Source organism: Phaseolus vulgaris, chromosome 9 (genome assembly GCF_000499845.2).
Source record: "Phaseolus vulgaris cultivar G19833 chromosome 9, P. vulgaris v2.0, whole genome shotgun sequence".
Classification (NCBI taxonomy): domain Eukaryota; kingdom Viridiplantae; phylum Streptophyta; class Magnoliopsida; order Fabales; family Fabaceae; genus Phaseolus; species Phaseolus vulgaris.
Genome location: NC_023751.2, coordinates 11,129,274 through 11,157,199, shown reverse-complemented (window position 1 = coordinate 11,157,199; position 27,926 = coordinate 11,129,274). Strand labels below are relative to the sequence as shown.

Here is a 27,926-nt window from a genome sequence, read left to right as displayed (position 1 = left end):
CATAAGAAACCTCTTTTGTAAAAGCATCTTTAGGTCTTTAGTTTAGGAGTCTTAGGGGGGTGTGCGTTTAGTAGGGAGGTGTAGATGTAATAGGGAGGTGTCAAACTAAGAGAGGAGGTCACACCTTCCTCATGCTCTAGGATTGGAGCCACTTTTATGTAATTTGGGGGGGATTTTTGAATTTAATTAGCTTTGCATTTCAGCACCTCTAGGCTATAAATTAAGGTGTTGCCTTTGTATTTTTCAGATTTGAATTTTGAATTAGAGAAACTCTATTCAATTTGAGAGAGAATTGGAGAGCTTTGTGTCTTCCTCACTTAGTCTTATCTTGAGAGTTCATGGTTACCTCAAGTGGCGGCATAGCACACTCATCTTGGAGTCTCCATCCTCTAAGTGGCGTGTTCATCCAACCATTTTTCCATCTTCATGAGCTTTCTCTTCTCTTCCTTCCTTATCTTGCATAACATAAGAAAATAATATTACAATAAGCTTTTACAGTCTGAATTAATTACACTCTTATAGACCATAACCTACGGAAACAATATAAAATAATTGAAAGGAAATTCATTTGTATATTACGGTAGGAGGCAATAAACCAATTTTGTTGCACAATTTTCCTTCTTTCATCATCCCGTACACTCATTGTTCGATCCGTTGCCCCATCTGAAACGTTGACTTGACCACCCGTGAGCAAGGTGAAGCAGCAGTTCAGAACCCATCCACATTATTCAAAACATGTTAGAAACGGTTTGTTACAATATTTTATGTCATCATTATTACACTCCTTCCTTTTCCATCTCTCTTCATTATTTTATGCCATTCAATAAACAACATGGCAGCTTAGGAGTGTGAACAGAAGACACTGATAGATAGATAGAAAGGTAGGCGTGGAAACAACAAACTCCTCCCACCCTCTTTAGTCAAGTCTCTCCTAAGCCAATTCTTGAGTTTTTTCAATCAAAAAACACCCATTCCTATCTACAAAATCACATCTACTATACCTTCCTCATCATCCATCAAATACATATTTCTCATCCCACCCCACACTCCTCCGACCAACCACAAAAACTGGTCTATTTTCTATCTTTTTTCCACTTTTCCCAAATGAAAAATACCCTATCTTTATGTTTATTTTTGCTATGATCACTAAGCAAAAACACACGCTTTTCTTGTTCACCTTAGTAGTGGCTGAACTAATACTTTTCATTCCATTAACCACTGCCCAACTACAGAACCGCCAGTGCCGCCAAACATGCGGTTCCTCCGATCCCTTCCCTTACCCTTTCGGATTCTCCTCCGGATGCAGAATCCGTTTGAACTGCAGCGGCGGCAGAGCCTCCGTCGGAGAATTCCCCATCCAAAAAGTGAGCATATACAACATAATCGTCAACATCGAAGCTCGGTGCAGTCGTCCAATCGATAGTTTTGGCCAACTCTTCAGCCACAAATACGCGCCCACTTGGCGAAACGTGATTCTGTTAGATAACTGTACTGGAACGCCCTTGCCCTGCTCCATACCGGGGAGTCTGGTTCGGACGCACTTCGAATCCGTGGGGTGCAGCAGCACAGGAGCGGACAATTTGACTTGCTACTTCGAGAACGAAACGAGAGGTTTCGTGGATCGCCGAAAATTGGATCCTATCGGGTGCAAGTACTTTATGTCGTCTCTTTCATCACCAGATGTTAAAAACGTCTCGGGTGAGCCTCTGTCTTTGGACGTAAATACAATCGAACTCGGATGGTGGGTCCAGGGAGATCGATGTCTCTGTTCTGATGACGCCAATTGTACCACGCTTAAATCCCCGGTTGACGGAAAGCCTGGTTTTCGCTGTAACTGTCGCGAAGGCTTTGTCGGCGACGGGTTTTTGGCCGGAGCAGGTTGCCGGAAAGGTTAGTTCTGTTTTCTGTATTTTGTTTTTGCATCCTTAATTTTTTTGGCCCATGATTCCCTTTTAGCTTGTTCGTTCAGCTTCTACTATAGATTAATCCGTTAGATTAGATATTCATGATTCATCCTTTTGCTCTGTAGTCGTCCTCTTCGTAAGACGGCGCATGTTCAAAATTGAAAACATTTAGCGAGGCATTCTTGATAACTTAAGTTAATGATTCACCTCCAATAAAGAAACAATGCATAGGACAAAGGTTTAATTTTAGCTAACTTTTTCTTCGTCTCCTTTGAATTTTTTCACAACCTTTAAATTCGTTTCTGCTCTTTAATCTTATGCTGACATACATAAAGCGATCACGGACTCCCGTTTCTGTTTGCTGGAAATAACTCCATGGTGAAAAAGACTTCTTTTTATGTATAAAAAAACATGTTTTGAAATAAATTTCTGGTAGTTTTATTGTGCTCTATCTCTATATATATATATAATTTTTTTTAACAAAAATACAATTTTATACTACTGTATCTATAATATAGAAATACTAAAATAAAACTATGATTTTTACATTCTATTTTGAGTTGGTATAATGTCACATGGGTGATAACGGAAGAATTTGAAGTGTGGGTTTCGGTACAACAATAGAACAAATAATAAAATTTTAGTATGACAAAAGTCATGAATTAAGACAATAACTGTAAATTATTAATGACGAGATTACCCTGATAAAGATAGACTTTAAAGGAAGTAGGACCTTGTTTTATATAAAGAAAAGAGGAAAGAAATAGTGGAGCTGAAACATGCGTGTCACTTAATTTATTGGAGCAGCTATGATTACGGGAGTTTAAGTCAACCATACTAATCAATTAGCCAGTAGTCCATTTTTCTAAAAGTTTTAATGATAAAAAACATTATTTGATCTCTTAGAATAATAAATATCATTATGTTAAATTAATAAAATGTAAAATTGGAAGTTATTTATATTTTAATTTTTATTAAAATTAAATTAAAAATGACTTTTTAATAATAATGTAACACGGTATAAATTATAAATTATATTTTAATATATAATAATACAATTTATGTAAATTACTTATATTTTATGAGACTTTCCTACCTTCTACATTTCCTTCTTGGGAAAATTGGAAGAATCCCACGCCACATGAAAAGGAAATTTCACCTAAAAATCTGTCTTTTTAATAGATTATTTGTACTTTTCAATTACTCGCCTGCCTAAATAGTAGTAGTGCATTTTAATAAAGGAAAATAGTTTCTTTGAATGTTCTCCATTCAATCAATACTGTCCAATGCACAAAATTCAGATGATCTAATGAATATTTTATAATTTTATTTTAAAGGGTGAATGTAAAAGTTTATAATTAATAACTTATTGCGGAGTAATATTGTTTTTTCTAGAAAGAAAGAGGCTTAAATTTAGAATAATACTACATTTTCTTAATAGTTTATACAGAATGCATAAAAAGTTAAATATATTTAATTTAATGCATTAAAATATAAACAAATATTTATATTTTAATCTAATAAGTAAAAAAAAAGAACAAAACAGGAAATACTATAAGAAATGATTTTTTTTGAGTGTTTTCTTTGTCGATAAAAAATAATCAATTTTTTTTTTAAATTAATCTTAAATACTTGTGCTGAAAAAACTAAAAATAAAATTTTGAAGTTATTCATAAATTTAAGATCATATTATATTATATATATATATATATATATATATATATATATATAAAACCGTAAGTTAAAAGTTAATAGTTATTTATAAATATAGTACACCTATATTTAAATTTTATCATAATTTTAATTATTATTGTAACTTGAAGGGATTTTATTCTTCAAACTTATTCCGCAGGGACTTAATCGTTCCGACTATGATTGTTTAAATTTTCCGATATTCTCGCCGCGTGATTGTAGTTCGACAAGTCATGAATTAATGATAACAATAAAATATGTGTAAAAAATAATAAAAGTAAGAGCAACAAGGAATGACTTACAATTAAAGTTTTTAAATTTTTATTACTCTAATGTTTCTTTTTATTTTTAAAAAAAATTATAAGTAGAGAATAAAGAGGAAGAAACAGACAGCCGTCTTTAACCTTTAAGTCTGGGTTTGAGGTTTGACATTAACACGCCAGACATAGACTTGCCAATTATTGAGCCGGAAATCTTGCGCGATCAAGATAAATGTATAAAGCTGGAAACCTAATCACTCTTAATTTTCTGTACATTCTCTTTATATGTCATTTATTTTATTCTATTTTCTTATCATATTTTCTATGTTTTTCTTCTCTTCCTATCTCTTTCTATATACATATCCCATTATTTGGTTGATTTGAAGTCTCTTATTTGAAGTATCCAATTTTTTCTACTAAAAGTTGTTCATCAATTTTTTTTAAACGTTGTACATGCTTGGTTCTAATATCATGGTAATTAAATATGATGGCATACGATGTCAAAAAGATATTTTTTGTATAATGTATGAGACATTCTTGGGGGAAGAAATCCCTTTAGCTATCATGTTGATGCTGGTTGGTGTTAAACGAAATTAACTAAAGAACAAACCTTGAGCGGTTAGAGGATTTTGGGTGAATCCTTAGGATTTCGCATTTCGGGAACAAACATTGAACAGTTTTGAATACAAACACACTTTCATTTACCTAGCTGAAATCAAAAGTCTATTTTCTATGTTCAGTCATCTGATCGTTTCATGTGAACTTGGGTGTATTTAAACAGCGTCGTTATGCAACCCAGCCAAGTACTTATCTGGCCGATGTGGAGGAACAACGAGATTCATTGTCTTAATCGGAGGTAACCTGAGCTTATTTCATGTTTCGAAAACGTTTAGGATTTGGAACCATGATCAAGTTAACTAATACTTAATCATTGACCGAAACATTTTGCAGGGTTTGTTATTGGCGTTTTACTGATTGTTACTGCGGGTTCACTATTTTGTTTCTGCCGCCGTCGCTCCAAATTGAGAGTCACAAAAAGCACGAAAAGACGATTAACCGAAGCCACCGGCAACAATGGTGTTCCTATCTATCCCTACAAAGACATTGAGAGAGCCACGAATAGTTTCTCAGAGAAACAACGGTTGGGAACTGGGGCGTACGGCACGGTCTATGCTGGGAAACTGTACACCGATGAATGGGTTGCCATCAAAAGACTAAAACACAGGGACACTGACAGTATTGAGCAGGTAATGAACGAGATCAAGCTCCTTTCCTCTGTGAGCCACACCAACTTAGTTCGCTTGTTGGGTTGCTCCATTGAATACGGAGAACAAATCCTGGTGTACGAGTTCATGCCCAATGGAACACTGAGTCAGCATTTGCAGAAGGAGAGAGGGCAAGGTCTTCCTTGGTCAGTTCGTCTCACGATTGCCACTGAAACAGCACAAGCCATCGCGCATCTTCATTCAGCCATTAGTCCCCCCATTTACCACAGAGACATCAAATCCAGCAACATACTTTTGGACCACAATTTCAGGTGCGAGTAATCACATATGAACGTTTGTTACTGTACTAACACCTTGTTAACACCTCTTATTTCTTTCCTTCTCTTTCTGTCTCTCTTTTCTTGTTACATCATATACATAATTCTCGACCACCAAGATCCTAACTAATCTATGCATTCAATGATGGGGTGTCATTAATTTTTCTTTATAAATTAAAACGTTGATTTCATATCACTGAAGTGTTTAATTATATTAACTCGAGTTCATTGGTATATATTTTCAGGTCAAAAGTGGCAGACTTTGGTCTTTCTAGACTTGCAATGACCGAAATATCGCACATTTCAACTGCCCCACAGGGAACTCCTGGCTACGTGGATCCACAATACCATCAAGATTTTCACCTCTCTGACAAGAGCGATGTTTATAGTTTTGGTGTTGTTCTTGTTGAGATCATAACGGGGCTAAAAGTGGTAGACTTTTCACGTCCGCATAATGAAGTGAACTTGGCTTCTCTTGCCGCAGATAGGATTGGAAAAGGGCTTTTGAATGAGATTATAGATCCATTCCTTGAACCCAAAGCAAGAAGTGACGCTTGGACCCTTTCCTCCATACACAAGGTGGCTGAGTTGGCATTTAGATGCCTAGCATTCCATAGGGACATGAGGCCTTCGATGACGGAAGTGGCTTGTGAGTTGGAGCAACTTAGGTTGAGTAAATGGACAACATTGGGAGACAACAATTGTGCAACCTCGACTGAGTTATCCTCTTGCTCTTCCTCCTCCAATGAAAGTGAGAAACCACTAAGTACCACAAAAAACACAACAAAAAACGATGGAGAAAAGGGAAAAGGGTACCCTAAGTTCCAAACCAAGCCTATAAAATCATTACAAAGGCCTAATAGTAATTCACCAGTCTCGGTTCAAGACCAAGAGTTATGGTTGAGTGAACAGAGTTCTCCTTCATCAAATAGTTTTCCAAGCAAGTCATTTGATTGAGCCAAGATATATAGTTCTTTATATCATCGAATATTTTGCCTGTAAATCATTTTAGAATTACCTCAAAGGAGACAAACAAAGATAAACAATCATGAATTCATGTCTCACTAAGGTGGGAAGGACGTGGTTTTTTGCCGGGGATAAAATCCTTTGCGTTATGAAATGATATTTTAAGAGAAGTACAGTTTATGAAAAAAATAACCAAATTCTACACAACAAAATATTAATATTTATAAAAAAATATTTATAAAAATATAAACGAAATCAAAATATTAAAATAATTTTTAAAATTAAAAAATTATAAATAATTAAAATATTAATATTTATTGGGACGTAGAGTGGAGATAAAAAAAACATTTTTGTTTAGACCTCCAATATCTAACTCGACTCCTAATTTGAAAATACCACAACCTATAACTTATGTAGCACAGATACTGATACAAACACTGATACGACACGGACACGGACATGAAGATACGTAAAATCTCTAAAATGTAGGACACGGGAACACGGATCTATATATTATATAATTATGAATTATATAAATTGACAATAAAGATTTATGTGCACAAGTATATTCCAGATTATTTTATGTTTTTTCATGACTGGTTCACTAGGATTTGCTTCTTATTTTTATAATCATAATAACAATTTATACAATAAAGTTTGAATTTTTAAAAAATTAATGTATTTTTCCTTTTTAAAATTGTGTTAAAACTGTACTAGAATTGTCATAAATATAATAAATACTTTTTGAATATTGGACACTTCACCTATATGTATCCTACAAGTGTCATACGAGTGTCGAACATTGACACGCCATTTAAGAGGAGTGTCCGAGCTTCACTTTATAGCTTATAACCCAAAGTCTAGCCTAATCGAAGTCTACACTTCTTCCTGTGTACCCTTGAATTACCTCGAGTCTTTGGCAGGAGATACAGACCTTATGTGTACAAAGCATTTGCTGGTGTGAACTCTTCATAAGAACTTCTTTCATCACAGTTGATACCACTTCATTACTTATATATTGTGACACCCTTTATACATCTATTATATAATATGCCTGTATGCAAATAAAAACTGAAATTTTTTGGGCAAGATAACAAATTAGTTGTCTCCTTTCTAATGGTCAAATGCTTGTAAAAAAAATTATAATGCCCTTTTAATTGTGAGTAAAAACAAAAAAAGGATGATTTTTTTTAAGAATGCGAATGAAATAAAAAAATTGTCTTTTCAATATTTTTGTTCTCCTTTTCTGTTTTTTTACGTAAAAAATGCCTTAAAAATATTGGCAAGAAAACATATAAATAAAAATAAATTCTATTTTTGGTTTCTTACTAAAAATGTTTAAGGAAGTCCTGTTTTTCTTTTATTTTTAATTATTTCAAATTATGAGTTTAAGTTGCCTAGTATTTTGAAGAATGGGAAGCAACATCAAACAAGGTTACGTTTGATCTAAATCTCTCTTTTCTTTACTTAAAAAGTAGTTAAAAATTAAAATTCAGATTAAAAACTTCAGAAAAATAAAAATTGGTTGTTAATATTCATTTTTAATTTTTCTTGTAGACAAGTTAAAAGTTGTTGGATAAGCAAATTTTAAAAATTTAAATTTGCTTAAAACTAATTGCCTCACTCAATAGAAATATATATTTATAGAAATAAAAATAATAAGGAGGCCAATAATGTAGTGAGCGATTTTGATATTGGTTCCTGAAAATAAAAAAATGATGAATCTTGTTTTTATTTGAGAGGGGAGGGGAGAATCTCATGAATTTAGTCACATATTTAATATTGAAAAAAGGTTAGGAACAAGTCAAATAGAAAAGAAGGGAAATGATACAGAAAATGAAGAGAGGAGGAATACCTAATAATGAGACAAGACAGACACTTTTGTACTGGAGACTACTGTTTTTAAAATGTTCTGATCTAGGATACATCTTGCTTGACTAAATTTGATTTTAAAAATGTATTATATAATATTGAGTAAAAAAATTGAACATTAATTTCTAAATATAAAATATTTAAAAAGTTATAGATTATTATTCAATATATTTAGAAAATGATAAATAATCATCTAAGTATAGTTCCATAATGTCAAATCGAATTAAAAACTATTTGATAAATCATTCGAAAAGTATTTAACAAATATACCATTGTAATTAAGAACTTAAAACCCTAACCACGTTTTCAGAAGGGCAATTGCTTCCTGCACAGTGATACCCAATTTTAGAGAAAAAATGAAAAGGCCCTTAAAAAAAATAGTACATATAAAAATACATTTCGAATCTCCTTTTCTGGATCTACATTTTTTTATCTGGAATGAAATTTGATTTTTTTTTTCAAATTTTCATTTTTCTTAGAATGTATTATTTTCAATTTCAAATTTTTATTTAGTATTTTCGGAATTTGAAAAGTTTGTTGGGTACAGGTTAAAAATGTTGGGTGTAGAAAGTAGAATATAGAGAAGTATTTTTTGTTGGACCCAAAAAAGTGCCTAAAGTAATTTATTAGGAGAGAAGTGGTCTGTTTTTTTTTTTTTGTTTTTTTTTAGAAAATCATGACATAATTTAAAAACTAATAAGGTTACGTTATAAAAAAAATTATTAAAAAATTACATTTGTAACTATTATAAAATATTTTTATATAATTTATTTGCTTTACTATCCAATTTGGATAGTAATTGGGAATCAATTTTTCATTCTTTCCAATCTCATTTTTATCCATCCAAAAAAATTATCTTTTCTATTATATTTGTAACATCCTAATTTTTACTTATATATAATGAAATAAAAATAAAACAAATAATATATAATTAACATTTGAATATATAACTATCTCATAATTGTATTAAAAAAAATCATTTTTCATAGGGATTTAATATATACACAAAAGTATTAGAAACAAAACATTCAAAAGAAAAATATTTCATCATCTGGTTACTCACGGGGGAGTTTTATCACCTACAATCTCATATGCTCCCGTGTAAAATAACATAATCATCACATATTGAATAAAACAAACCACAAAACAAAGTAAATGGTAAACTAGCTATTTTTAAAAAACTTCTAATATAACTATAACTTTAAACATTCACATAAAGTCATCAATTCTCAAACATTTCACATAACCATCGAGTGTCTATCAAAAAAATTCACAATTCATCTTTCTCATATCAAACTTCTACTGACTCACAACACATATACACGTGACTCTACTTCCAGAAAACTCATGTATTGAAATTAAAATTCTAAGACCTGCACCTGTCATACTACTCGCTATGAATCTACACAGCCATGCGAATAACATCTCAATATCTCATCATCTCGTATGACAGGGTAAATTCATATGACCTGAAAGATCATATTATATTTCAAACCGCAAACAAAGTCATATGAACCTCCATCGACTCTCACCAACTGAATAACTTCATCTATGTGATTCCATTATATTAGTGTAGAGTCAGGATGTTTCATTGCGGGTCTGACATATCAATACACCCTAACAACAATCTCAACACAGTATTTCCTTTCCTGAAAATACTATGTTTTGATCACACTTTCACACCATTCCATACCTCATGTAAAACATCAATGCACCATTCAATCATATCATATTTTAAACTTTTCTGAACAATTCAAATATATCTCAAAATTCACTGAAACACAAAACTAAGTTCCTTTAATTATTTTTTTAAAATAAGATTTAGAATTTTCACTTGAAATAATAAGCAATAATACATTAGGCTTTCAAAAACAAAAAATAAAAAAATTAATTTTTTTTCTCTATCTTGAGCGAGAATGGGCTTCTTTCAAGCAAAAATTCTATCGTTGAGCGAGATTCAATCCAAGAGCATCCAGAATTTCATCCTAGGTCTCGCTTGAGCGAGAAGGGATCCGAGAGCACCTACTTTTTTCATTATACTCTCGCTTGAGCGAGATATGTAGCAAAATTCTGCATAAACCTGTTATACCTGTTAGATTCTAAACCAACAATTCATTCAATTCATAAATTTATAAATTTACACATTACATTGATAGTTCCTGCTCAAAATTATACAAGCACTCTCATTGAATCATTGATTTATTTTGTCAATCTATACATATATATGATTTATAAATCAAAATCATTTAAAACCAAACCATCAATTCTCAATCACAACACTTTCAAATTACAATCTACTCAAAACAAGAAATCCTGCAAACAAAATTTGGAACTGGTGACCACGTCACCCCCACATCCAGATCTTCTAGCCCAGAGTTTTATTGAAAATAATAATAGTAGCTTCCCTTACCTTTACTTGAGCAAATGCTCATTAAGAGTTCCAAACCTACCAGAAGCTTTAAGAGTAGCTTAACCTGCACGACAAAGTCCTGATAAAAAATTTAACTACACCACTAGGACTCTGAGCTAACAAAGACTAATCTTAAAGCTAAAAGGGTTACATGTGTAAACCTAGATCGAGACATGTCTACAAGTTCAAAATTTAACTCAAAGAGAAGAGTAAAATTGAACTTACTCTATCAGAGCTCTAATCGAGCAGTCTTGTAGATCTCGTTACCAGGAGTCTAATGGTGGATTCTGATCGTTAAACTCATGAGTGAGAAGATTAAAATCTTAAAGAAAAAAGAGAGGAAAGAAAAAGGAATTTCAAGAAAGATGGTGATTATTTTAAAATGAGACCTAAATAACTGAATTTTCGATTTATACGTTCTTTTCACTTTAATAATAAAATATTCAGATGTCATTTAAAATATATCACTTCTACTCTAAGATAATTTTCTAGATCCTTACGATATTCCTCTTCAATTTCTATCATTCATATTTCATTCCTTATTATATTTCTCTTTCTATTTCACTTTCATGAGAATAAAACATTAAGAATTAGTCTCTTTATTAAAAGGTATTCTAAAAGGGTAAGAATCTATGTGAAAAAAATGAGATTAAAGTAAAGAGATTGATGCTTCTAATGACCTGACTATTAAATTTGTATAACTTCATAACAAAACTATTCAGGCATCAGGATCTCATTTAAGAAAACAAATGTTATTTAACAAAATATATTCCTATAATGCATACCTACGATTCTTGGACATATGTGGTTGGTGTGAAAATCCTTACTTTGACGGGTGACAAGAATTAGTTCAGGTTACGCAACTTACAAAACGTATCCATTGCAACTCGTTACATTTCAAAGTGATTCCAATTTTATGCGTTTGTTTGACAATTCATGTTTTTCAAACGACCTCAGAAGATGGACAATATTAAAATAAAGTTAATCTTTCCGAGTTTATTTTTAAAATATAATTTTCATGAATAAATGATTTACTTTATTTTATTTTCTTAAAATTAACTTTTTTTCGTTATATTACTAAAAAATTATTAAATAATTAATATTAAATCAGATATTATTTTAGAAACTATAAAATTATTGATATGTAAAGAAAATTTTATTATTAATAAAATAATTTTTAAATTAATATCTTAATTAGTTATTTAAGATTTAATTAATAATATTTTAATTCTAAAATAGTTTATAATATAATCTAATTCAAAAATATAAAATAATTAATAGGTAAAATTCGTAACTAATTTATAAATTATTTTATAAATTTTAATTAATAATAAAAACTACTTTAACTATTAACATTATGTTTTTTAATTTATAAAATAATATTTAATTAAATAATAATTAATTATTTAATCTCTAAAATTAGTTGTATCTAATATTTTTTTTTTTTCAAAATTAGTTCTAACAAAATCTAAAAGAAACGAAACCCTTACACCCAGGCTGAGGTGAATCGTAATAATAATCATCTTGATGACTACGTCTCCATTAGTAGTCCCTTTTAATCAAATACCGAATCAAAGAACCTACCTTACTTCTCAAACTTGTTAAGCATTTTAGGAGTGCGATATATGGACACAACTTACATAATGCGTTGAACAATTCTAAGCCATCACCAGAGCCAAGGCGAAATGATAAATGGGTGTCCAAACATAGAATCATTGCCACATAACCCAAAGAAATATCAATTAATACAATTCAAGGAAATTTTTAAGTTTTTTTTTTTTATAAAATCTTTCATGATAGACATCATTACGCAACTTAATGAGTTAGACACCAATACTACAAGAAAAATCCAATTTATTTACAAAAGAATTTCCTAGGTAACAACCAAAATCCGTAGATAAATCAACATTACCTACGGATTATCCACGCAACTTCAGTCCATAGGTAATGTGACCATAGGTAATTTAATATACTTTATTTTTAAAATTTTAATTATTATTTGAAATTTTTTTTTCAATTATTATATATATTATGATAATTATAATTAAAGTTAAAACTAAAATGGATGTGAAAATCAAACTCAAGTCACTTAAGGAATATCCAAAAAAACTTTAACCATTACACTAGTCATTTTTATTGTCATGTTATGATTCTTATTATACTTATTAGTATGATTATCAATATTAATATAATTAATAAAATTAAAATTAATAATATTATTCATGTATTTAATATTATTAAATATTATAAATAATATGAATTTTATTAATATTTTTATTAATAGTATTTATATTATTAATGTCATTATTATTAATATTATTAATTTTGTTATATTATTAATATCATTAATACTATTAATATTACTATTACTATTAATAATAATATTATTATTAATATAATACTAATTATATTATTTATATTAATATTATTATTTTTATAATATTAAAAAGTTATGATTTTTATTAGTTATGATTTTTATTATTTATTATTATTATTTATGAATATTAATTATGATTTTATAATTATTCATATTATAATAATATTTGTACTATTATGTATATAGTTATTATGATAATAGTTGGTAGGTAGATTAGTGGGTGATAGTTCTTAGGTAATAGATATTCGTGGATAATAGTTGGTAAGTAATGCTGAATTTACTTACAGATTTAAAAATTGTGGGTAATATCCGTAGGTAATGTTGAATTTATTTACGGATTCAGAATTTGCGGATAATATCCCTAAGTAATGCTGAATTTACCTACAAATTCAGATCAGTGGATACAAATCCGTAGATAATATTGATTTTTTTTTAGTGATACTTAGTAATTATGATTATTATTCTTATATCTAATATTCACTTTTATTCTTTACTAATTACATATTTTTTACAAAAGTGTATTGTTATTGTATTTTATGTTATTTGTTAATATTATAATTTTTTTAATAAATCCCATGCAGATACTAGTACAAGTACATTTATGTTTTGTTTAGATTAGAGAGTGAATTTAAGGGAGTGAGTTTGAGATGATTTGAAGGGAAAGTGAGAAGAAATTTATGTTATTTGGATTAAGGTAAATAGAGAAAGTTTATGAAAGTTTGTAAATGATGTGATGCATATAATTAAAATTATATTTTTTTAATTGATTAAAATGTAAGTTTACAAAACTAACCTTATATTAAAAATTATTAAAAAATTAATTTAATTTATTTATCTATAAATTATAATTATTTTTAGTAATTGAAATATTATTTTGGGTAATATATTAGAAATATTTGATAAAAAATACAAAATGATATAAAATTTAATAAAAAATATTTAAATATTTATAATTATAAATATTTGACAATTTTTTAAAATTAAATAACATTATTATTTTTATCTTTATTTTTTTTATAATTATATAATTATTTATAATTTTATTTTTTGTTAAAAAATATAATTTATATTATTATTGATTATAATTTATAACAATTATTAATTATTATATATTTTCTGATATAAATTTATTTAACATTTAATATTTTTATTTTTTAAATATTATTATATTATATTTAATTATGTAATCTTATTTTAATAAAAATAAATAATAATTTAAATTTAAAATAAAAAATGATACCAAAATAAATTATAAATAATTTATTATATATATATATATATATATATATATTTCTTCACAAATCTGTAATTTCATACTCAAAATTAGTCTCCATTTATGTGTTATTACAAATATATAAATATTTTTTTGTGTTTTACCTAGTGAATTCTTGTCTTTACTTTCTCTCTTCTGAAATAAAAGGACCTTAAGTTTAAAAAATGGGATCCTAGAACAAATAGTAGTGGTAGAGGTTCTTAGGTGAGATCTTTTGTACCCCACTTTTCTGGTTTAGAGCGTCATTCAAACCTTATCAAGACACTTCTTTCTTCCTTGCATTTTGATTTGTAGCTCAGCCTTGTTATAGATAACCTTACACATTTCCATAATCTTTTAAAAACTTATATGCATTGTAGGAAGAGTGAAAAAGAAAACAAACACAGGTTATATTAATTAAATAGAAAAGACAGTAAAAAATAAAGAAAATGAATAAAAAGATTATAGCTAATTCGATTAATGTAATAAAATAAATTTTATATATTTATAAAATAAAAAGTTATACTTTAAAATTAAAATATATTAATTTACAAAATATCGAAATTTATATTAATAAATTTATTTTATTATAATAAAAATGAAACTATAGCTATATTAAAGAAATAATATCTTATATTAAAATATAACTGATAACATAACTGATTATGTACTTTTTGCTTAAATTCTTCTTTAATTTTTTAAAATTCTTATCTATTTTTTTCTTTTTCTTTTTAATATTTTAATATTTTATTTTTTTAAAATTATATTAGCATAATATTTTTGTGTGTTTATAGTTACATTCCTACAATATTCAAAATTCACACTTCTATGATTAACTTAACACATGTAAAACTATACTCTCTCTAGTGTAAGATACATTTGAAAGAATGGAGAAGAGATAAAAATTAGAAAATAAAATTGTTTGGATTAAAAAAATGTATAAATGAGTGAAATTTGTTATAAGTATAATTTAATATAAAGATTTTTTTTAAGAATTATAAATTAAAACTAAAATAAAATTTAAATAATAAATTAAAATGTGTTTAAAAATATCAAACTTTAAATTATTTTATTTTATTCATTATTTATTATTTTAACTGTTCATTTATTATAATAGAAAAACTATATTAATAATTAACAAATAAATTATAAACGTTATATATATATATATATATATATATATATATATTAGTCTGATTCCTAATCCATAAATTATTAAAATAAATCAAGAATAGAATCAATCAATCATCAATTTTTTACGATTGGTGGATTGATTTCCTGGTTCCGTGTGTCATCTTTCTTTTTGCACAAAGTTTTTTCTTTTAAAATTCCTTTATAATTAATTCTGTTCTAAATATAATTATTATAAACATGATTGATTACGATTGAATTTTTTGTAAAATATTTTTATTATAATTTTTTTAACTGTTATAAACACTTATTATAATTTATAATTTTATTACGATTGAGGTCACTTTCTTTTTCTTAACTTAAATATCTTTACTTATTACTATTTTTTCCTTTTTTCTAAGTTATTTATATTGAAAGAAATGGTGAAAAACACAAAGAAATAAATGAAAAATTTGTAAAAGCATGTGAATAATTTAATTGATATAGTAAAATTAAAAAGGTATAAAACAATATTTTGAATAAATTAACTAAATTGTCCTTATTGTTATAAATTAATTTTAATTAAATATTAAATTATAATTTATTATTGTTATTATTATTTTAAATATTTTTTAATAATATTATTTTTATTAGTATTTTCTTTATTTAGTTTATATATTATTACTATTATGATAACTTTATTATTATTATTATTATTTAATTTATATTATTATTACTTTTTAAATACTTTATTATTATTATTAGTTTAATAAAAAAAACTTTCTTCTACCTTCACAATAGCAACACCGTCGAACTCCATCATAGCACTACTATAGCTCCAGTGCATCACGATCATAAAACGCATGTACCACTGTGAATGAAACACAACAAAACAAGAGAGTCTCGAAGCCATGCATAATTGATTATGCACTTGAAAAAATATCACTGACCTCACTAACCATCAAGAAGAACCAGGATACCGGATAAAACAGAAATAAAACTTTGATGAATCAACTATGACTCTCGCAAACAACGAACCATGTCCATTTTTTATCAAACAACGAACCAAAAGCAGAGCAAAAATATTATAACTTGTTGTGAATAAAGAAGGTAGGAGAAAAGATGTGAATTGCTAATATTCCATGTCCATTTTTTCTTCTCAGCTCACTAGGGACCAAGACCAAATATCTAAGTCTTTTTCCTGCCATTTCTCCTCCTCCTCACATCTCTAGAAACAAATAAACAACATTCTTGCATTTTCTAGATAAGAATGAAACTTCTTGAATCTTATCTTTGTGTTCTAACTGGATGATGTAAGAGATAGCTTAACTTTACCGTACGCCTTCAGAGATAAGGTTTTTAGACAACCCTCAACAACTCTTGACAAAATTGGTTAAAACCTTACCTATCACTACAGTAATGTTAACAAAGCTTTCTCTTTCTTTCACCTACATTCATTTCTACAACTACTTTTCATTATATTAAAATAATAATAATTAATATAAATAAAATGTTAAAATAAAATAATAATTTTGGAGTTGTAATTTGAATTTACCTAATAAATGATGTCCTCAAATTATCGTGACCCTAATGTATGTTCAGAAGAAATTCATTCATTCTTAACTACCATAAAAAAAGATAAAACATCGTGCGTGCAGTCAGTAAAAATAAATATATAAAAGCTTGCTCTCTTCAGAGCTAGTAGTAACCAAAGTGTTCACACCATTCACTACTACAATAAAAAAAAGGAAAGATCACTATAAAAAACGAATATGTAATATGTTGAAACCTTTAAAAATGAGATTAAATAATTAGATGACAAGTACAATCCTGCTTTTTCAACTAGGTATTGTGAAAAAAGAGAGAGATAAAGAAACGAAAAGTAAGAGTAGTATCTAAACACGAAGAGCCCTAAAAACTTGCTTTCTTAATGGAGATTAGGGTAACGGAAGCACCCAACGCCGATTTTTTCCATTCAACTTCAAAAGTATCATAACGAAGAAATAGCTCCACAACCAGAAGCCGAGAAAACAGTACGACAAAATCCTTCCCAGCACACTGCTTGTTCTCAAGGGTCGTGTTCTCGGTCTCAGGACCATTGGACCAAAGCACGTATTTCAGCAGCTTCTCTCCCTCGCCCAGGAAACGATCAGCCACAAACTCCTCTGCGTTCTCAAATATCTTCGGATCCTTAGTCGCAAACGGCTGATATCCAAATAGCATCTCCCCTTCCTTCACCGAAAACGCATTCTCGTGGCTCTCGATCACAAAGTCCCTCTTCGCCTTCCCGTACTGCAGCCGCACCGGCGGTTCAATCCGAAGCGCCTCGTACACCACCGACTTCACCAGCGGCATCATTTCCAACGCCGCCATCGTCACCTTCCCTCCGTTAGCCTTAACGGCGCCCCTCACCTCCTCCGCCAGCCGAGCGTGAAGTTTCACGCCGGCACCTGCAATCAACTTCAGCATGCTGGGGAACAAAATCTTCATTCCGCCAAACGAGTTAAAGCATGTGGCGAATAACACGTTGTGGCACGCTTCTTCTTTGGAGATACCAAGACGCACCGCTTCGTCAAGTACAGACCCAGAGGAGTTGTAGAAGAATTCGTAGAGCCTCTGGTAGTCCTTCTTTACCAGAAAAGGGGGGAGGCTGAAGGTGTGGAGAATGGGATCTTCCAGGAATTTGGGCAGGCCCAATGTCAAAACTGGGCCAAGCTGGAGCAGAACCCATTTTTGTATTATAGTTGGGCCGTCGCTTCCAAGGGTTGTGTCGGAAGGGTTGGTGTCAAAAAACGCGCGAGCCAGGAAGTTAAATGCTGCTTGGTCATTGGCGTTTCCGAAATCAGCTTTTCCTTTGTCGGCCAGCTCTTTCTCGAGGGTTTGGAAGAGGCTTGTGTAGGTTGAATGGAACTCGGGAATGACGTGGCTACTTCGGTATTTGAGAAGGAAGAAGATGAGGCGTTTGAGTTGTTCGTGAGCGGCTTCGGAGGGGTCGAGGTAGGAGAGGATTCGGTAACCGCCGGTTAGTTCGGTGGAAGGCATGTAGGTGCCGGTGAAGAGGTCACGTTTTTCTACTTTTGTCATGTCGAAGAGGACGGGGAAGCTTTTGGCATCGAGCAGAATGATGACGTTTGAGTTGGAGGAGATGAAGGGACCAGGTGGCATGTTGGCGCGGAACACGGTGGAGTTGTACTTTTGGACGCGGGATTCGAAGAAGAGCTCAGTCCCTTGGTTGTAGAAATAGTCGTGACGGTCATTGATGGGTCCGATGAAAGGGAGACCGTAGTCTCCCGGGATTTCGCGCATCGGAAGCTTGCCCGGCTCCGACGCTGGCAACGACGTCGTTCGGGAGGCTGAAGCTTTGGTTACAAAAGGAGGCGTGGAGGAGGAGCGCTTCCACTTGCAGGGTCTTATTTTTGATGAAGATTGTAGCTGCACCAAGAGAGGAGATACCGTTAAACAGGATGCCATTTTTCAGTTGAAAATCACCCTTCAAATGCAAAAAGCTTCTTAAAAGAAGGGTTTTAATACGACGATTGTAATGGGGATGAGGATGACTAACATGTACTTTTTGGCTGCCTATTTATGAACATGATAGGAGCTATTGGACTGGATTTTCCACGTTTTTTTTCCCTCATTTTGGATATTTTTAATAATTCGTCACAAGCGGGGCCGACTCCTAGATACAGGCTACAGACAATGAAATTGTTATCCCAATGAATTGGTGCATAGATGGTTGGTCCATATTTTTTAATTTTTTAAATTTAAATTTATTTATTAAATTATAATTATTGAGATTTTTTTTTAGTGAAAAATAATAAAATAAAATAAATATTTATTATTATAATAAAAAAATTAATATTTTACAAAATAAAATAAATATCAATAATTCTCCAACCAATCAAATGATATATATAAAAAATTAATATTGTATTATTATAGACCGAGTCTCATATTAAGAAACATGTAAGTTGATTGTATATCGTCATAATAAACTTGAATTTTAGGTTCATTGGTTTTTGTTTGATGCTAGGGGTTTGTAGCATCATGGATAGAATCCAGTATTGCATATGAACGAGCCACCTACCGATCTTCATATTTAAAGACATTAATGTTAAGGGTGGCAATGCGGGCTGACCCGCCCCGCATAGAATTTACGGGTTGATTTTTCTAGCCCGGCCCGCATAGGGATTGGCTGCGAGCCAACGGGCCAGCTCGCATAAATTAAAAAAATAATTTTTTAAATAAAAAAAATTGATTTTTATTTTTATTTTGATGCATTAGGTAAATGGTATCATAATATTATTTTCATGAAACATGCGTAGTAAGATGTTATTAAAATTTTTGGAAGGTAAAATATGAGGTTACACAAAGAAAATATGGAATGTAGAAAAAAAAATTATACATTTTAAAGTTATGCGGGCCAACCCGCCCCGCACTTGGCCCGCGTGGGTTACAGGTTATGCGAGGCGAGCCAACGGGTCGACCCACTTTGCCACCCCTAATTAATGTCGTATCAGCGCAAATCAATAGATCCCGGATAATCAACCTTAAATAGGAGGAGACAACATTTATTACTAAACTAAGCCAGTAATAAGACCAGATACAAGGAGAAGAAGGAGAACCCTACCTATATAAGGGAAAGTAAACAAGTCACAATACAAACAACACATGAAGTACTTTTAAGTCATATTTACACTATACTCATTATATTTTATGCTCTTGTTGATTTGAACGTCGAAGAATCTTTTGCAAGTGGAATCCCCTCGGAGTTTAATCGACCTCAATTGAATGTTCTAGATTTGAGATCGCTAATACTCTTGTCTAGAACAAATACAAATAAAATTCTATAGAAAATATTAATAATCACTAATTTTGATTCCAAAAGTATGGTATTATTGCTTAAAAGTATAAAAAAAATAAAAGAATGATAGATTGGTGGGTTAGACGGGTCAAGTCAATACGGACTAGCGAATTCAAAAAGTTCACTCATTTTATCTAAATGATGGCGGATTGGCTAACCAACTTGTTGGACCGACCCACTTTGACAACCCTATCTGGTTATTATATAATTAAATACCTTATTAATATATTTATATTGAAATGTTAAATTTCATTGACTTTATTTGTATTAAAAAACCATTAATATATTACATGTATTATATTTAATAAATCTAAAAATGATTTTACCATTATTTTACAATTCTAATGGTAAAACATTATGATTAAATATTTATAAAATTTTACAAATGTATTGTCATGATGATCCCTCATAGAGGGTTGAACTCTTAGGTTGTGTTTGGATTAGGGAGAGAATGTGTGAGGATTTAAGGGAGTGAATGTGTGAGGATTTGAAAGGAAAGTGTGAAGAAAGTGAGTGTGTTTGGATTGGGGTATGTTAGAGTAGATTTGTAAGGAAAGTTTTTTGGAGTTTGTGAGTGTGTTTGGATTGGGGTATGTTAGAGTAGATTTGTAAGGAAAGTTTTTTGGAGTTTGTGAGTGATGCGATTGTTGTGAGGTTTTTTTAATTTTTTTCTAAAAGTGTAAAATGTAAGTTTACAAATTTATCATTGTATTTAAAAATATTTAAATAATGAAATATGATGTATTTTTGTGTAGATTTGAGTTAATTAAAATATTTTAAATTATTTTCGATACAATTGAATAATTTATTTCAATACCGTTAAATAATTACTTTTGGAAAAAATACGAGTTACTTAATATTATCGAAACATGAAAAGAATCATAAAAATAATATTATCTAACCATATACAAATTTATTGTTATATTTATTTATACATTTTTAAATTATTTTATATTCATTGATTTAGATTGTATGTAGATACATAACCATGTAGATATTTTAGAGGACATTTTATAATAAAAATATTATATATAGAGTGAATTGTACAACAAATTTATTTATAAAGAAAAGAAAATATATAGAATAAAGTATGAAATATCATAATATGATAATTATGATGGAAATATAATAAAATAAAATGTATTATTATATATATATATATATATATATTATTGCATGAATGAAAAAGTAAAAAAGAATATCAAAAAGAGAAAACACCACCATCCACTACAAGAAAATGATTGAATGGTAACTGATTTAGAAACCAAAAAGAAATAGTTTCTGTACTGGTAGGCTAAAATCGAGAGGTGTAGGCCAAAAGATGAAAGGTTATACATAAAAGAATAAAACAAAATATAAATATTATTATAATAAGGCCTGATTAAGATAGAAACCTGCATGATGGGGTGTGTAAATAATAAAAAGGTGTAGAAAGAAAGTCCAAAGATAAGGTGGAAAGCCCATTAAAGAAACCCTATAAATAGGAGGTCAACGTAAGAAAAAGGTAAGAGTGATTTTTATCTGAAAAACGTTAAACTATTTCTGACTTTGGCATCGGAGCGACTTGCAGGTACACCTCCCCCCCATCTGTGTGAAGGAGAAGCCGAGAGCAGCCATCGAGAGGAGAAGCCGAGAGCAGCCAGCGTGAGGAGAAGCCGAGAGCAGCCAACGTGAGGAGAAGCCGAGAGCATTTACCTTGAGGAAAAGCCCAGAGTATCCGGTTCAAGAGGAAACCGTGAGAGTCCATCCCAAGATCGAAAGATTTATGTAAGAGATAATCTTGTCAACCTGATTCTAGTGTTCTTGGTCCCTGTTGTAAGAACATTTTGGCGCCCACCCTGGGACCCAGAAATAGTTGAAGAAGGTAGAAGACAAGATGGATCAAAGAGAAGAACAAGGAGGAGAGCAGGCAGATAATGTTAGCATGCCAATGACAATGTTGATACAGCTACAGAAAGAGTTTGAGATGTTAAAAAAAAGTAATGAAGAAGAGTTAAGTGTGCTAAGAGCCGAAAATGCACGCATGAGGAGAAAGTTACAAGAAGAGACAATTTTAAACTCATCCTTTGAAACTGTTCAGCTGAGAGCACAAGTGAATGAGAGGATGCATCATAATGAGAGTTCCCAAACAAAGAAAAGATTGCTCGAAGATTCTGAAGTTTTCGCAGGAACATCTTCAAGAAAGCATCCCTTCTATGACATCATAGTTGATACTCCACTACCTGACAATTGGAAAAATCTGACTATTGACAAATATGACGGAAGCACAGACCCTAACGAACATATCGCAATATATACCACACAAATTAGTTTATATACATGGAACGATGTTGTTATGTGCAGGGTGTTCCCTACGACGTTGAGAGGTGCAACATTGAGTTGGTTCACACGCCTACCACCCTTAAGTGTAGATTGTTTTGATACATTGGTGGAAAAGTTTGGAGCTCAGTTCGCAACCAGTCGTCCTCATCATCTAACCTCGATTGCCTTGGTAAACATAAGACAGGAGAAGGGAGAGTCGTTGAGGATTGATGAGCATATATTTATTCACACTTACTAGCCTTATTCATAGATTATTGGACTATAATAATAAATAAATCCATTATTTTAATTAATATTTTTATAATTGGGTTTATTTGGGCCTTAACTATTATTATTGTTAATTTTGTGTTTTTAGAGTAAATTATCCGGATGAAGCATCTACCTTTGTGAATGGGCCAAATATGCAAAAGTCCAAGTTGCTCTTGAACCAAAACAGAAAACAAATTCTGAGGAGAAGAAAGAGAAAATAAAATCTACAATATCTCAAAAACAGAATTGGAAGCAAATCTTCTGCAAAATAAAAAGAATTATGGAAAGGGAAACTGTTAACAAAATATAAACTACAATATTTTCCCAAGATCCTTGGAGCAGAAAAGCCTATAAAAGGACACAAGCATCAAGGAGAAGAAGAGAGCTTCATAGGGTTTTCTTAGTTTATTTTCTTCTTAGTAATTCTTTTGTTTTGCCTCCGCATGGAAGGCTAAACCTTTTTGGTTGATTCTTTTGTAATTCCCCATTGGGTTCTGAGGTTTTGTTCAATAAAAGTTTCGATTTTTAATTCTCTATAACAGTTGTTTTTATTGTCTAATCTCCTGGAAAACTGGTTTTTGTGAGAGGTTGTACTTGAACGCATGATTGAGAGTCTTCCTTATCTTAAACTTTGGTTTCTTAGTTAGTTCCATTGTTCTAATTAATTTCTTGGGCGCATGATTCAAGGGAGAGGAGGTAAGCATTCCCATGGAGTATACGCATGGAACAAAGTGGGTATTGATTAAACTAGTAGACACATGCTTTACTAGTGAGTTTCAGTTGAATCAGATCGGCGCATGTTCAATCTGGTTTAGCTCTGTTGGAGGATTGAGAAAAGATTAATCTTTAGAGAACCTGTGAAGAATTCAATGGTGGAAGAACTTGGGATCAACCGCTTTTTATTTGTTATTTTAATCTCTTTTATATTTTTTGCACAACTATCTCAAACCCCCTTTTCATCTTTATTGTTATTGCTAACTTTTATTGCTTGCAGATAGATTTTAAATCCTGATCAACTGATTTTACTATTGGATTCGTTGGGAGACGACTTGGGGACATTTGTCCACAATTATACTATCATCTCTCTAGTGTTAGACAAGTCTACGCTAGAATCATATTAATTTGACAGCAAAACGACAGCTATCAAATTTGGCGCCGTTGCCGGGAAATTCAATTTGATTTTGGTTATCAGGTTTTTCTTTCTTATCTGCATTATTTTTTTTTCCCTAATTTTTTTTCTTCTGCATATTTAACCTTTGTTTTCTTCCTTTTAGTTTTTATTTATTATAGCAATAAAAAAAACGAAAATAAAAAATAAAAAATCTAATATTTAGGATATCTCTTACCTTTATTTTATTTTGATTTGTTTTTATTTTCTTTCTATATATCTTTTATCTTTATTTTGTTTTGATTTGTTTTATTTTCTTTCTTTATATCTTTTATCTTTATTTTTTTGTTTTTATTTTATTCCTTTATATCTTTTATCTTTATCTTATTTTGCCTTTATTTTATATCTTTTATGTTTTTAGTTATTTCTTTTATTTTGTTTTGTCATCTTTATTTATTTCTATTTTTGTTTTTGTTTACTGTTTTTATTTTCTATATTTTATTTATTTTTACATAATATTTTTTTTTCTTTTTTCTTTTTTCTCTCTAACTATTTTTTTAAAGCATTAAGTGTAGCATTTGCATTAGTTTTTAATTTTATAGGATTTTACATTTAGGGTAGACACTTCAGTTGCTACTCTTTAAGTTTTTAAATTGAAAGCAATTCAAGGAAGACTCTGGCTAGGAAAGACTTGGTTTTTAAGTTTGTCCGCGTGTGACTCACCTCTCTTTCCTGGGAGTTTACTTGGTTTGCTTTTCAATTAAAAAAAAAAGGTTTGCTCTGAGGCGTCTAATAGGTGTTGGTGTCCATTACATATCTCCCCTGTTTTCAATTCTAAAATGGAACGGAAATTAGCTGAACAAATTTACAATTATGATAATCATTGTGAGCCATATTTGCAGCAATCTTCACAGTTTTATAAGCAGCTTTTACAACAATGTGAACCCTACTTTCAACAGCCTCAAAATTATAATTCATATTATCAACAATATGAGTAGCCTTTGCAGCAATGTGAACCCTACTTTCAACCGCCTCAACATTATAATTCATATTATCAGCAATATGAACAGCCTTTGCAGCAATGTGAACCTCACTTTCAGCAGCCTCAACGTTATAATCCATATTGTCAACAGTCTTATGAGCAACCTCAACAACAACCATATTATCAGCAAAACTATTTTGATGAAAGACAACCATCTTTTCAACCATTTGTGCAAACTGATAATACTCCTCGTAATCTTGAAGAACCAACTTTAGAGGAGTTGATGAGGAAAATGACGGAGAGTAACACAAAATTTCAAGAATGGACGGCTGAAAAATTTGGAATTCAAAAGGAAGAACCAAGGCAAATAAAGGAGGTCAACATGAAATATGATCAAGAATGGGCGGCTAAAAAAATTGCAATTCAAAAGGAAGAACCAACTTTAGAAGAGTTGGTGAGGCGGATGGAGGAGATGAACATGAAATATGATCAAGAATGGGAGGCTAAAAAAGTTCTAATGCAAAAGGAGGCTGATGTTGTAGCAAGAAGAGAGAAAATTGATCAAATGATTGGAGAGATTGCAGATTATGTTCAAGAGATGAAATCACCTCATGATCCAGATATAACTCTTGATCCAGACACTGATGGAATGTCTAACCTTGAAGCACCTACCTCTGCCATAGACACTCTCGAAAAGAAATGGGGCATATCAACTGTTTTTAAAGTTAATCCGAATGATTTGCATGAAGCTGAGCTAGCTGAACCTAAGATTGCTACACCATTGAATGCTACTGTCCAACCTCTACTGATGGAGGAGAAATCATTGCTAAATCATGAGGGGTTAAAAGTTGTGACATGTGAAGATCATTTAGTGCATCACATAAACACTGAGGATGAAAATGTGTTTGAGTTTCTAGGAGATTTTAACTTCTCCAATCCAATTAAATGTACAGATGTTGAGATAGAATGCACTAACTCTTGTGATGCAGGTCTTGATAGAGAAATTGTTGATGCTGATATACTTGCCGAATCTACTGAAAAAGATTGTGCACTAGCAGATGGCTTTGACATAGTTTTGGAGGTAATACAAGAAGAGGAAGAGGAGATGTTACCCATCTTTCAAGTAGACACTGCCAGTGGAAAAGAAAATGATATTATTCTTCCATCCTTAAAGCTTCAAAGAGTACAACCTCCACTATTTAAGGTGAAACCCATATCACTCATTCCATCATCTCCACTGGCTACACCTTCTATCATAATTGGAACGTTTGAAAGCAGCCTTTACCAGCCACCACCACCTCCTAACTTACATTTCATTCCATCTCCCACCCCAACTAGACCGTCTACCCTAGCTAGACTGTCTAGCCTTAGACCACCGCCCTTAGACGATCCTCAAACAGCTAACCATATCAGATCGTATATGATGAATAAATTTTTGTCTTCCATCTATACTCTAGAAAGTACCATCATCCATTCATGGAAGAAACTGTACCATTTCACACGCCCTCCAGACCTACCCCAGTTCCATCCACTATTTCAAGGCTTCTTCATCAAAATATTTTTGTTACATAGTTTACCAAGGTATTGCATGCTTTGGTTAGATGCTCCAGCTAATAGTGTTTCTACACCACTCTGGATGAAGAGTCTTGGCTTATACTGTAGAGGGGATGGTTGAAGAGATTCGTTGCAATTGCCACTTCCCTCAAGCTGAATGAGGGAGTACTTCTTCTCTCACTTTTATTATACACATTTATTTATTGATTTTACATTGAGGACAATGTATGATTTAAGTGTGGGGGAGGAGAATCATAATTTAGGATTTATCTTTTGTTGATTTACTTTTGTGTTTTTTGTTTTTCTTTTAATTGTTTGAATTTCTTTTTTGCTTCTGTTAAAATAAATGAGTTTTTTTAGGATTGTCTAATGGCTGACATGTTTTATAATTCTTGAAAATCTTGGTTTCTTGATCTTTGTTGTTTGGATTTTCTTAAAAATTGATAAATAAGTTGGTTATGAGAAATTTTGGGTTGAATCTTTTGATAGAATGTCCCTAGTGAGTTTTGAGCCTTAATTGATATATCATTTAATACTCTTTTTAGTGTGTTTTCACTCATGTTTGCTTATACTCTAGAACTTAGCTTGATTCTTTGTTTTACAACTGTGATTTACATGCATGAATTGATATGATTGAGGCATTCTTTGTTTAAATTAACCCACTAGCCATATTAGCCTACCTTTATGATAATCCATTTGTTAACCCCTTGAGCCTATAGCCTTTTTCTTATTTTTAACCCTCATTGCAACCCTCAAAACAAGAAAAACCATGTTTGTCCCTACCTTAGAAGATAAAGGAGCTTTGAAATCATTTGGGAATAGGTTTTTGAATAAGTGTGAGGGTGTATCTCATTTTCATAATTTACCTCTTCAGTTTTAAAGGGTAGAAAAAAAAGGAATACAACAAGAAAAAAAAAAAGCAAAGCAAAACAAAGAAAATAAGAGTGGATCCTCTAATACACTGGATTGACTGTTTATTATATGAAAAAAAAAATGATATCTTGAAATAAAAAGAGGAGTTGAATTGTCATAATACTTACACTTGTTTTTAGACCTATCCTCCATTGCTCCTTTGTTTTTCTATGGTTTTTAAGCCTATTTTCCCACTTTTTACCTACATTTACCTTAGCCTCATTACATCCCTTATGAAGTCCTCTTGATCTTTGATTGCATGTTTTTTTCAATTGTTGTGAATATTAGAGTCTTGCTAAGCATATGGTAGTGTTTGTCTACATGGGTGCTGAGTGTAAATACAAGCCCTAAACACTTGAGTTGGAGAGTGTCCAGTGAAGTTCTGTCAATTTTGATTCAACCTTTAACTTCAATTACCTGCTTGTATATTAAAATATGGGATTTTCCATTCACATTTTTCTTGATTCCTTGATTTCTTGATTTCTTGAAATTATATCATGTTTATCATTATGCATCCTTAGAATTTGCTATTTGTTATTTGCACTGTTT

At 30.9% G+C, this 27,926-nt stretch overlaps 2 protein-coding genes across 2 annotated transcripts; one reads left to right on the top strand and one right to left on the bottom strand.

Annotated features, from left to right (window-relative positions):
• The first annotated feature begins 579 nt into the window (after positions 1-579).
• LOC137821444 (wall-associated receptor kinase-like 14) lies at positions 580-6,535 on the top strand. Its single transcript, XM_068626039.1, has 4 exons — positions 580-1,890; positions 4,638-4,712; positions 4,808-5,393; positions 5,645-6,535. The coding sequence occupies exons 1-4, from the start codon at positions 1,125-1,127 to the stop codon at positions 6,354-6,356; spliced, it is 2,139 nt and encodes a 712-aa protein (XP_068482140.1). The 5' UTR covers positions 580-1,124; the 3' UTR covers positions 6,357-6,535.
• Positions 6,536-17,161: 10,626 nt separating this feature from the next.
• LOC137820975 (allene oxide synthase 1, chloroplastic-like) lies at positions 17,162-19,003 on the bottom strand. Its single transcript, XM_068625339.1, has one exon. The coding sequence runs from the start codon at positions 18,855-18,857 to the stop codon at positions 17,298-17,300; it is 1,560 nt and encodes a 519-aa protein (XP_068481440.1). The 5' UTR covers positions 18,858-19,003; the 3' UTR covers positions 17,162-17,297.
• Positions 19,004-27,926: the final 8,923 nt, after the last annotated feature.

Excerpts from the sequence above, each read along its gene's own strand:
- LOC137821444 (XM_068626039.1), top strand. The coding sequence starts at position 1,125 with ATGTTTATTTTTGCTATGATCACTAAGCAAAAACACACGCTTTTCTTG. Across the intron at positions 4,713-4,807 it reads ATTCATTGTCTTAATCGGAG|GGTTTGTTATTGGCGTTTTA; the intron begins GTAACCTGAGCT and ends AACATTTTGCAG. Across the intron at positions 5,394-5,644 it reads CTTTTGGACCACAATTTCAG|GTCAAAAGTGGCAGACTTTG; the intron begins GTGCGAGTAATC and ends ATATATTTTCAG.
- LOC137820975 (XM_068625339.1), bottom strand. The coding sequence starts at position 18,857 with ATGGCATCCTGTTTAACGGTATCTCCTCTCTTGGTGCAGCTACAATCT.